This window comes from Pristis pectinata, chromosome 1, assembly GCF_009764475.1.
Source record: "Pristis pectinata isolate sPriPec2 chromosome 1, sPriPec2.1.pri, whole genome shotgun sequence".
NCBI lineage: Eukaryota > Metazoa > Chordata > Chondrichthyes > Rhinopristiformes > Pristidae > Pristis > Pristis pectinata.
The window spans coordinates 69524254-69537219 of record NC_067405.1 but is presented as its reverse complement, the minus strand read 5'-3'; the positions used below and the strand labels follow the sequence as shown (position 1 = coordinate 69537219).

The 12966-nt window shown below is 39.6% G+C and overlaps 1 protein-coding gene across 1 annotated transcript in view; it reads left to right on the top strand.

The window, feature by feature from the left end:
- The window catches only part of LOC127568661 (double-stranded RNA-specific editase 1-like), a 235057-nt gene that overhangs the window by 182054 nt on the left and 40037 nt on the right, over positions 1-12966 (top strand). The window contains 1 exon segment of the mRNA XM_052012664.1: positions 12049-12163. Within this exon segment, the coding sequence (XP_051868624.1) occupies positions 12049-12163 (115 nt within the window).

Here is a 12966-nt window from a genome sequence, read left to right as displayed (position 1 = left end):
TCAATGCTTGTCGGGGATACAAATGTTTTCTCCAATGTTATCATCTAATAATGCAGTTTTAAAAATAAGTCTTGCAGTATGCATTCTGCTGTTGTAGTGACTATATGTTACAGAAAAGGGAAGAAATTTGACTTGCATATACAGTTGCTGTTGAAATAAACCGCATCACCAGCACTTTTAACACTGTATCTTATCACGAAGTGCTTCACTAAATATTGTCAAACAAAACTTGACCAACTATAAAGGGAGAAAGTAAGATGATCAGGGCATTTAAGGACCATCAAAAAAGGAAGAAGCATTTGCATGGAGGGCTTCTCTGATCAGATGTTGAAGAACCTTTGCTCAGTATCCCATCTACTTACTGTACCTCTGTTAACTCCCCTTCTTCCCCAGGACAGAACAAGAACAGAGCTCCCTGGTCCTTGTTTTCCACCCCACCACCATCAGCATTCATTGTATCATCCCTCGCAATTAACGCCAGCTCTAATGAGACTCCACCACTAGACATGCATTCCCCTCCCCTCCCCATTCAGTACTTTGTAGGGATCACTCCCCTTGTGACTTCTGTGTACACTCTTACACCTGCTTACCAGCCCCTGACATATAGCACTTTTCCATGCAACCGCAGGAGGTGCAACACCTGTTCTTTTACCTCATCTCTTCCCACCATCCAGGGACCCAAGCATTCTTTCCAGATGAAGTCACGATTCACTTGTACTTTAAATTTTTTTTTAATTTTAAATTTTATTTACAGCGTGGTAACAGGCCCTTCCGGCCCAACGAGTCGGCGCCGCCCATTTTAAACCCAAATTAACCTACCCGTACGTCTTTGCAATGTGGGAGGAAACCGGGGCACCCGGAGGAAACCCATGCAGACACGGGAGAACGTACAAACTCCTTACAGACAGTGACGGGAATCGAACCCCGATCGCTGGCGCTGTAATAGCGTCGCGCTAACTGCTATGCTACCGTGCCGCCCTTCTTTCAGCCTAGTCTACTGCATTCACTGTTCACAATGTGGACTCCTCTATACTGGAGAAACCAAATGTAGATTGGGTGATTACTTAGTGGAGCACCTGTGCTCAGTCCACAGGAAGGACCCTGAGTTTCCAGTTGCATCCCATGTTAACTCACCATCCCACTCCCACTCTGACCTCTTTGTTTGTGGCCTCCTGCACTGTTACAATGTGACCGACTACAAGGAACAATACCTCATCTTCCATTTGGGAACATTGCAGCTTTCTGGACTTAACGTCGAATTCTGTAACTTTAGGTAACATGATTTTTCTTCCTGTCTGTAACTGAACCATTTCCACCTGCCATCCTTTTTCTCTTCTCTGTGTATAGTCTGGCCTACTGAACATGTCCCATTTTGCCTGATCTACATCAGCCACATATTACACAATATGGTATCTTATCCCATCTGCCACATGTTCACTCTATCAGAGAAATTCCCTTGGTTTCACCCACATTTCACTGCTACAGTGACAACTTATTTCTCTCTTTTTCAGATCTGATAAAGGGTACCTCGTCTGAAACATTAACTGTTTCTCTTTCCACATATGCTGCCCAGCCGACTTAGTTTTTCCAGCATTTTCCATTTTGTTTTCTTCTTATCCTACTCTCATAAGTCTGCCTGTCAGGCAAGTCCTACCATTAACAACTCTTTACATAGGCCCAGTAGCTTAAAATGCTGATAAGTGTCCCCATTAAGTCATTTCAATACATCCTATCACAGACACTGTCATTGTTTGATACATCCCTCCCCCCCCCCCCCCCCCCCCCCCCGCCAAAAAGACAGGTGAGGATGAGACCAGGTTGTTTTATTCTCTTGTTGGTTCTCATGTCACCTGACTTAGATATGATCTCCCAGCTTAGTCTTTTGGCATTCATCCAGCTTGGTCAGTGGTGGTGCTACCAAACTAGTCTTAGCATTGTACTTTGAAGTCCCTGGCTCAGAGTACATTCTGTGCTTGTGATATTCAGTATATCTGGTTCAGTTGAATGGAATGCTAGGCATATCATGTGAACGACATCGACAGTTACAATGGTAGATTTCCTTACTAAAATATGTTTTTTGCTACAATTTAGTAATTTCATATGCAAAAGACAGATAAGAATTACGAATATTAGGTCTTTAACTTTAGGTGATTTAAATCTCCATTTGCTGTGGTAAGATTTTTAACTAATTTCTCCAGTTTCTTATTCTAGGCATATGGATTACAAGTTCACTAATTTAACCACTGCACAACCATTATTTAATAATAAGGTAATATAAACTAAATTTCAACCTAATAGCAAAATTCCTGAATCCCAAAGAGCTTTGAAAGTTTACAGGTTACACTTTCATCGTTTCAAAGGGATCCATCTTTCCAAAGTTCCTCCCTCTTTTAAACCTGTATTGAATCCATCTCTTGATTTATTTTTGGATCCTGCCCATAACTGCTAAGTTACCAATTTCCTGTGTTGTAAGACTTCATGCTTGCTTGCTACATTCCCTATGACCTTGTAGATTAATGCATCAATTTTCTCTTTTTAATTGGTTAACATCTGCCTAAGCCACTTCATCTTTGTAGAAACATTTCCTGTTAGCTATTACTTGCAAACTTATTCTTTCCCCTTCCAGATATCATTGTGGCTAAATTCATTATTTAATTTCTATATTTCATCTAATCTGAATAACTCTTTAGCTTTGTGTAACACACTTTGTTTTGTCTTATGCACTGTGACCATGGTTGCCTTAATATACAAAATGGAACTTTTCCACTTCTGGGATATGTATTAGGCTTGCAGTGTGATATACTCATCTGTAAATACTCCGACTATTATTTTCATCTAATATCCCATCCTTCCCAAGTCAGCCTTCTTTAAAATCTTTTTTGTATTTGATATTTCATTTCACAAAACATCAACAATTCATGATCAGTGTTACAAGACTGTAGGGAAAGAAAATTATTGTAGTTAGGACATGTAAATAAAAATCAGAAACTTAACTATCCCATGCCTTGGTCTGGCCAAATCTTGCATGTTGCAACCCTTTTGGTCCCACACAAAGGAAACATCTCTGGAGAAGATCAATTGCACATAATAGACTTAATATTTATACCCTGGTCATGGTAGTGTAGTGCTTAACGTAACGCTATTACAGTGCCAGCAACCTGGGTTCAATTCCGGCCACTGTCTGTAAGGAGTTTGCAAGTTCTTCCCGTGTCTGCGTGGGTTTTGTCCGGGTGCTCTGGTTTCCTCCCACATTCCAAAGATGTACGGGTTAGGAAGTTATGGGCATGCTATGTTGGCGCGAGAAGCGTGGCGACACTTGCGGGCTGCCCCCAGAACACTCTACACAAAAGACACGTTTCACTTCGTGTTTCGATGTACATGTGACTAATAAAGATATCTCATCTGATCATCTGGTCACTCTTGCCTGCCATCCCAGCCTCCACTGATCTTTTCCTTATTTTTCATGAGTCTTTTATTGTTCAATATGAGCAGCACTTGTAGAGGGTGTACCAATGTGGTATTGCATTTACACCTTGCAATGGATGCAATTCTGAGACGGTAATTTTTTCCCAATGTTATATACAGCCAGGTTGTCAACCCAAGTCTGTGCTTTGACTGCCCTTGCTCTTCATGGGATATCAGTGCCACCAATTTTCTTTCTCATTTCTTTTTCAGTCTTCCTTTATGTACCTCACATATGCTATCCTGTTATCCCCACTACATCTGATACACTACTTCACAAAACCTTATATTAACATGATTGATGGCCAGATATCTCCAGTGGTAAGCATCAGAAAATATTGCAAGGTTCTATATTATTCACCAGCACTGTCATAAGATGATAATTATTTTAAAAGTATAAAGGACATCCACACTGAAATTTGGCAGTTTCCTTTGTAAATGTCAATAATTCCTTTTCAGTTAAAGCAAGAAAATGGAGCATCAGCAGTTTTAATACATTGAAGATGTGATTAATCAACGTTAGGTGTTGAGAATCATGGAAACCATGCAGTACTTCATTCAGCTGCTGGCTGTTCAGTGGAACAATTCTAATTAGTCCCAGTACTTCCTCAGAGCCCTATAAAAATAAATAAAGAGAGCATCCACTTTAACAAAACAAAATGCTGGAAACTCCAGCAGGTCAGGCAGCATCAAGTGGAAAGAGAAACAGAGTTAATGTTTCAGGTTGAAGACCTCTCATCAGAATGACACCCCTTCTTGTGGCACTTTCCCATAGAACTGCAGGACGTGCCACATCTATCCTTTGACCTCTTCCCCTTTCTTACCATCCAAGGACCCAAACAGTCCTTCCAAGTAAAGTTGCAATTCAGTTGCACTTCTTCCAATCTAATGTACTGCATTCAGTGTTCTCCTCAATAGTGGAAAAGCCAAATGCAGATTAAGTGACCACTTTGTGGAGTATCTGTATTCAGTCCCTGCGCTTCCTGGTACCTGCCACTTAAACTCTCCATACCACTCCCATCCTAACATATCTGCAGCCTGCATTGTTATAATGAGGCACAATGCAAACTTGAGGAAGAGCATCTCATCTTGCATCTAGACATGTTGCAGCCTTCCAGGCTCAACATTGAATTCAACAACTTTAGGTAACTCACTTTGTCTGTATTAGAGCTAGCCAGTTCTCTCCATTACCACAGCCTGACCTGTTGGGCATGTCCTTCTGTTCTGCATTTCGTTCCTTTTCATATGCCTTTGCCTTTGTTTTCACTCACTAAGTGCCCTCTTCTCATAGCTTTTCGAGTTTTCCAATACAGAAACAGGCCCTTCAGCCCAGCAGGTCCACGCTGACCATCTAATGCTGATTTACACTAAACCTACATTCATCCCATTTTCATTCTCCCCCAAATTCCACCATTCGTCCACACACTAGGATCAATTTACTATAGCTAATTAACCTACCAGGCCACATGTCTTTGGGATGTGGGAAGAAACTAGAGCACCCGGAGGAAACCAATGGGGTCACATGGAAATTGTGTGAACTCTACGGAGACAGTACCCAAGATCAGGATTGAACATGTGTCTCTGGCTCTATGGGGCAATGACTTTACTAGCTGTGGCACTTTGCTGACCCCTTGTTCCATTTATTCTCTTAACTGCACCCATAGACCAGATGACCTTTACAGTTTAAACCCGTGTCAGTTCTACCATGTCCTTTTGTCCTTTTCTCCGCACCTTCTCTGCAATTTAAAACAGACTTGTTTTCTCTTACTGAGTTCTGACGAAGAGTCTTCAACCTGAAATATTTCACCTTTTTTTGTACAAGTGGTGCCTGACCTACTACTGAGTGTTTCCAGCATTTTCTACTTTTTTATTTCTGATTTCTAGCATCAGTAGTATTTTGAATTTCAAAAATATAGACCAGTTAGGCTGATATAAATAGTAGTGCAAAGGCTGGAACCTTTATTAAGGAAGTGGTTTTAGGACACTTGAATAATAATATGATTGGGCAATCATATCAGTTGACATGTTTGTTTGAATTTTTTGTGTTGTAACAAACAGAGTAGCTATGAGAGAACCAGTTGATGTATACCTAGATTTTCAGAAGGCCTTTGATAAGTTTTACCACATGAGAGATTGTTTTGCAACATTGGAGCACACAGTATTGAGTTAATGTCCTGACATAAATTGATTAACAGACATAAAACCGAGCGTGGGAATAAACAGGTTATTTTTGGGTTGGGAGGATCTGACGTAGGAAGTGGCAGGGATCATTGCTATGGTCCCAGCTTTTCAGAGTCTCTGTGATTGAATTGGATGAGGGGATCGAGTGCAATATATCCAAATTTGCTGATAGTATAAAGTGGGGTGGCAGTGTGGGCTGAGAGAAGGCTTCAGGGAGGTATGGCAATGTTGAGTTAATGGGCAAAACTATGGGAGATGGAATATAATCTTGAAAGTTGTGAGGTTACCAGTTTGCTAGGAAAAGAAGAAAGATGGAGTATTTTTAAATGGTAAGAATTTGAAAGGCGTTGGTGTTCAGTGGGGGTTGAGTGCCCTTGTACGTGAATCCCTGGAAATTAACATGCTTGATGCAGCAAGCAATCAGGAAGTCAAATTGTATGTTAGCCTTTATTGCAAAAGGATTTTAGTACAAGAGTAGAAACGTCCTGCTCCAATTATATAGGACACTCCTGAGACCACATCTTGAATGTTATGTACACGTTAGGTCTCCCTAGCTATGGAAGGTTAAACTTGTGTTTGAAGAAGTGCAACAAAGGTTCATCAGATTAATTCTTGAGATGGTGGTTTCTGATTTGAGAAGAGATTAAGCAGACTGGGCCATGCTCTCCTGAGTTTAGGAGAATGAGAGGCAATCACAGTATAATGTACAAAATTCTTACAGGGTTTGATGCAGGCATGTTGCTTTCCTTAGCTTGGGTGTGTAAAACTAGTGATCATTTTTCAAAATAAAGGGTGGGCCGTTCAGGACAGAGTTGAGAAGAAACAGCTAGGATAGTGAACCTTTGGAATTCTCTAGCCAAAAGGATTATGGAGGCTCAGGCACCAAATATATTCAAAAGATCAATAACTTTTTAGATTTTAAGGGAATGAAGAAATGTGGGGTTCGTAGAAGAAAGTGCCTTGAAGGTAAATGTCAGTCAAAATGCTATTGATGGCAGAGCAAGCATGAAGGGCTGAATGGCCTCCTCCTACTTCTGTTTTTTAATGTTCTTAATAGATTAATGCTTGTATTGTGGGTAACAACGTTAAGCAATTTCCTTCAAATAAAAACAGAATGTTGGAAGTACTAACCAGGTCTGCAACATCGCTCCAGGTGCTGCATGACCAGCAGTGTATTTCCTGCATTTTCTGTTTTTATTTCAGATTTCCAACATTTACAATATTATGCTTTTGGATTAATCTGTCAAATGATGCTAATAGCAAAGTTGTGTTGCTGACCAGAATCTCAGTAAGCCTCTACCTTTCATTCTTCTGTTATATATTGGCAACTTGTTTGTCAAATCCCCTTTTTTCATCAGAGATCTTTGTAGGTGCTATAGTTTTTAATTTATCTCAAAGGATCACAGAATACCTGATTAGACATTGTTTTTGAAATGCGCACCCCTTTCTCAAATAGTTTTTCCTGGTACTCCAATTTTGCACAGTTCAATGTTCATTTTGGCAGTGATCTCAGTGTTCTGCTAATATCATGCTATTGTTTGCACGTTAGCCCTGGAAAATAACACTAAAGTTGATTACTGTTAACCAGGTCAAAATTTGGGGGTTTGATTATTTAAATATTAGGTTCTGTTTATGCACAGTGTAAATCATAGAGTACAGTTTTAACAGAATGCAGTATCTACAGAATGCAAAGGGCAGTAATTTAGTGAGCAAGGGAATTTGGTGAAGTGAGAGAGAGGTGGTTTTTTGCATTTACAAGATTAGATGAAGAAGAAAATAACTACTCATTTAAACCAGCAAAAATGCCTGGAATTGAGTATTGACCTGGAGTGTAAATGTATTATAGTATCTCCCATGAAATACAGGCATGGCATATGAATAACTTGGGGAAGGGATTCTGTCCAATACATCTAAGATTGTTCACAATACACAGGAATAAAAGTTAAGAGTAAGATACAAAGAATCTGCAAAGAAATATGGATAGATTAAGTGAGTTGTCAAAAAGATGGTAGATGGGTATCATTTGGGAAATGTGAGGTTATCCACTTAGATTGGAAGAATAGAAAAGCACTGTTATCTAAATCACATGAGACTGTTATACTTTGGCGATTCTTAGTGTCTTTGTAGAAGAGGTGTACAGGTCACATGCTGACACCAAATGTAATCAGCAAGAAAAATGGAATCTGGACCCTTATTGTAACCTGGTTGGAGTGGAAGAATTAGGAAAGCTTGCAGAAACCACATCTGAAATACTACCAACAGTTTTGCCATCTCATTTAAGGAGGGATGTATTTGCCTTAGAGGTTCCCTAGATTGATTTTTAGGATCTGGTGAATGTCTTTTGAGGCAAAATTCAGTACTACAGGCTCAGTTCTTTGTAGTTTAGGATAATGAGAGGTGATCTCATTGAAACTTACAAGATATTAAGGAGGCTTGACAGAGCTGTTAACCTTTGGAATCTTCTGCCCAAAAAGACTGTGGATGTTGAGCTGTTACGTATTTAGATAGACATAGACAATGGGGGAATCAAGGGTTATGGGGATCAGGCAGTAAAATGGAGTTGAGGCTAAATCTCAGATTAGCCATTCTCATTGAATGACAGAGTGGACTTCTGCTGGATGGCTCTTGCATTTTGTATTTAGATTCACTTCCTTTCATTTGAAGGATCACGTGCCCTTGCAAAAATCTAACAAGTATTTAATGTGCAAGGGATGTAATCTTGGCAAAAATCAGGTACTCCTTTCAGCACAAACATTGTGGGGTTTATAAATTGTTCGATAATCTGTTATAATTATAAACGAGGGTGGCATTACAAATTAGTTGCTCACAAAACTTGCAATACATTCTGTGTGTCTCTTAAACAATCTTTTGTATTCTTCAATTGCATGTATCTCTGCTGATGTGTCATCAAACAAATTCAATTTCTGAGCAATATGCCTTATAGTATAACATGACTTTATTAGGCTTCAGCAAATGACGTGGATGAACCTGGAAAACGTCATTAGTAAGAAATTAAAGAACAAATCCCTTGATCTTTAATTGGCAGTAGAATGTACAAGTGGTGGTCCAAATTATTACATTCAAATAAGGAATATTTTAGTGAGGGAAAATTTATGCAATATATGGAGAAACCATGGTCACCAAAGTACAACCAGGATTCTTTGATATGTTGGTACTATAATGGAGTGAATGTGTTGCTGTATTACTATAAACCACCTAAACTTAAGCCAGGTTTCTTTTCTACAGTTAGTATTGTAACAACAGTGAAGTTGATTTAATGATGTTTACACTAATAAGATGCAAACATGAATAAAACTTCCAAATTATAAACACTGAAGTAGAGACCCAGACTAGCTACAATATTGATGAATGTTGTGAAGCTAGAAATGCACATGAGTGCAAAGCATTTTGTATGGATCACTTAATTCCTTTAATCAAGAGAAAACCTTTCACTGCGAAAAATGATTTAGTGTGAATAGCAGCTGGTTAATTGCCTAATTAATTCTAGGTTATTAAATATTTATTTAATTACCATGAAATGTGCGCCTGGCTCCCCTTCAGTTAGTTAGGAGTCTGAAATGATTAAATTCATGGCTTGCATTTTATTGCAACAGTTTTATTATATTGCTTTTAACACATTGTGCAATTAGTGCACACCTGCCATATTTCCAACAATAGTATATTAACAAAAAATTACTGTTTTTCAAACACCAATTAGTAGTTGCTTTTGCAGCTGGTTTTTATAGATGCTCACTGTTCATACTTCAAAATTTGGCCAATTGGAAATTGTAATATATCTCTGCACTAATATTATAATATATGGGAAGCTGCATATTAGGATATTTCCCTATGCTGTGTAACTGAATATGAGACTCCATCTCTTTCTTTGGTTTTCATTTCAGCTTGAGTTGAACCAGGTATTCACTAAATATCCTCACTTCTATTTCACTTGCAAGGAAGAAGCCTGGTGGATGGAAGAATTCTGCCTATCCCACACTTCTTAATCAGATACAATAGAATTTGCATGTTCTCACATATTTGCTTTCCAACATGTGCACACACTAAGATATGAACTTGTAAATTCTTCAGGAATGCCTCCATCAAGTGACATTCAAAGATGATTTTTTTTTACCTTTATTAAAACAGCAGGAGAAGTGCCACTAAAGAGACCCCCATAATCAGGTCAAACAGTGAAACCCATGGCAGGGAATAAGGGAAACCAAAGTACACTAGAACTGCATTGAGCACTACTCCACCAAGTGCTATTTGTTAGAATGCGCCAGTCTGAACAATCATGGTTACATAATGCCCTGTACTTTGAAAAAGACACCTGCTCATTCTGTAGTACTGAGAACCTGTGCAAATCCTTGTTCCTTCCCATTACTGCTTGCTACTTTACTGGGAACCTGACACAAATTTCTGCCCTCCAAGCTGTAACTGGATGCTGGGAACCTGGTGCAAAGCCCTGCCCTCCCCTCTGCTGCACACTACTGCACTGGGAACCTAGTATGAATACCTGTCTTCTGCTGACTCTCCTACAGCAATGAATCACCACAGCTCAATGTGGAGAGGCTGCTCGAGAGGGAAGGCCAGAATTAACAGAGCAGCTGCACAGCACTGAGCTGTGAGGCTCGGGGCTCACCCTGGCTAGAAAAACGAGTGTGGGCAATTGCTATGGAGTGGCAGTGGTTTCTCCAGCTGTATTGACAGACCACCTAAATCTTACAGTCCCTGTCATCTCCTCATCTCAGAGATTTCTCGGTAGTAATGAGCTTAATGGTAATTGCTGGCTGTTGCGCTCACTGCTACGGAGAATTCTCTGGGCTGGGGAGAGCTGTACAGCTGAACAAAGAGAGGGGGAGACAGTAGTTTCCATCATATCCAGTGAATGAGGGAAAGAGAGATGTTAGGATCTAGATGGTCTGTCAGTAGAAACCACGATCAGTTCCCAGCAATGATCAGCTCTCACTGTGCCAACCAGGGTGTAGCCCTGACCCCACATCTCAGCACTGAGTGGCCAACCAACAGCAGTCCTTGCAGGCAGCCTCTCCACACCAAGCTGTGGGGCAATTCATTGCTGTGGGAGTGGCAGTGGCAAGTAGGGTTCACCAATTCCAGTGTTTAATTGAAGGAAGTTTTGACCTGACAACAGAGAGACTGAGGTGGTTGAGAGGTAAAGCTGGGTAACGCCATGTGGCAACACAAGGGGAGAAAAATTAGAGGTGATGTCGGTTTGTAAACATAGTGAGCTGGAATTAAATCTCCTGGGCAAGATGAGCATGAGAAATGGATGCAGAGAGATTGCAGAGAAAACTAGAGAAGGATTTGGGGCCAGGGCAAGGAATAACCTTATCAAAGCTTCATTTTAAAAGGAAGGAGGGATGTGGCAGATGCAGTTGTGCAGGTGATCTCAATCTTGGTGACAGAGAGATCCATGAGTTCTTTCTACGTGGTGTTGAGATGAGGGGTTTAAGAAAACAATGGTGACAAGAAGAAACAAGAGCCTGTCTTTCCACTTAATTGGGATCATAGGGAAAAATTATGTTAATCTGGTGCAACAAAGAAAAACAATGTTTTTAATATAATATGAGTATAAGAAAACAAAAGGTTCACCCTAATGCAGGGTTAAAAATCTATCATGGAAAACGTGAAGCAGGTATTTGGTGCTCCATAAAATCTGCATGCATGCTTTCCTTTTAATTATAATCCTCATTGGGGAGTACTGCCAATACTGGAGAATTATGCTCTTCCCTTTTAAGTGCTAGCATCAAGCATTCCCAGGTAAGTACTAGCTCAGTCAAATGCATAGAAAAGCTCTCTCTATTCTACTTACAAGCATCTCCCTTCATAAGACCAAGCATCCCCTACTGCATAGTTTCCAATTTCTCACACCATGCTGTGATCTCACTAAATGAGATGGCAAATCAGTGCTAAATTGGTTTGGTTTGTGATGTCAAACCATATCATTGAGGAACTACATTAAGATTGCTCAGATATATTTTTCTTTGGAGCCTGCAGTCAACAGAGAATGTTTTTCTCATCATTCTGGGTTGAGAATAAACAAGATCCAAGAAGTGAAAGGCTAGTTGCCCTTGCATGTGCGTCTAAATATAAAAGTGTGATTTATAAACAGAATTGAAGAAGCATATTGATCTGAAAAAGCAAGCAGAAGATAGGTATGTAATTGCCAAATCACATTATGTGGTAATTGCAAAACATATTTAACCATTGTCTGAGAGTTCTGCATTTGACACATCAATGCTATTTAATTTTTAATTGCATCCTTAGTTTAGTAATCAGAATGTAGTTCTGAGTAAATTAAACAGTACACCAGGAAAAAGTGTGGTTGGGAACGATGTACTGTATAGATTTGACCTAAATGTCTGACCTCATTCTTCTGACTAGGTGCTGGCAGATGCTGTGGCTCGATTAGTAGTGGATAAATTCAGTGAACTGACTGACAACTTCACCTCACCTCATGCAAGGAGAAAAGTTCTTGCTGGTGTTGTCATGACAACAGGTACAATTTGTTTCGCTTATTTTGTGCAGGTTTCTTTTGGAGTAAAACAGATTGCATAAATAAATATTTGCAACCTGTTTAAAAATTTTAACAAGTTAAAGTTTGTGGTGATAAATTGGTGAAATTATAGAGCTGTCAATCACATGGAATGATTGAGGTGCAGAGCATAGGGGCATTTAATGTGAAGATAGGTATTTAAGAAAGATATGAGTAGAGAGCCCTGCTATTAGTAAGATGTTGTCAATAGATAAGAGCCTTATGAATGCTGACATAGACCAGTTGACTGAATTTGCTGTTTTAATGCTATAAAATTCTCTGTTCTCCCTGAAACCTCAGACTACTAGAACTGTTCTATAGATTGCCAACTAGTGGGAAGGATAATGAGGAGCAAATTTACAGGGAATTTGCAAAGATATACAAACATTGAAGAGTTGTACACATAGGGGTCTACACATAGGGGATAAAGTCCTCTACACATAGGGGACCTTATCCAAATATAGACTGGGATACCGTAATATAAAGGACAAATTTTGTGGGGGGAAGGTGTAGCTTTTCAAGCATTTGGGAGAACTTTCTTCATTGTTTCTGACTCAACAAGAAACTACTAATGAGACAAGCCCAGTGGAACAAATATGGGTGAGGGAACATCTAGGAAACAGTAATCATAATATCATAAAGTTTAGAATAACTGTGGAAAAAGGTATTGACCATCCTTGAGTAAAAATAGTTGGTTAGAGATAGGTCAGTTTCAGTGTGATATGCACAGATCTGTCCCAGATAACCAGGAATCAAAGCATGGCAGG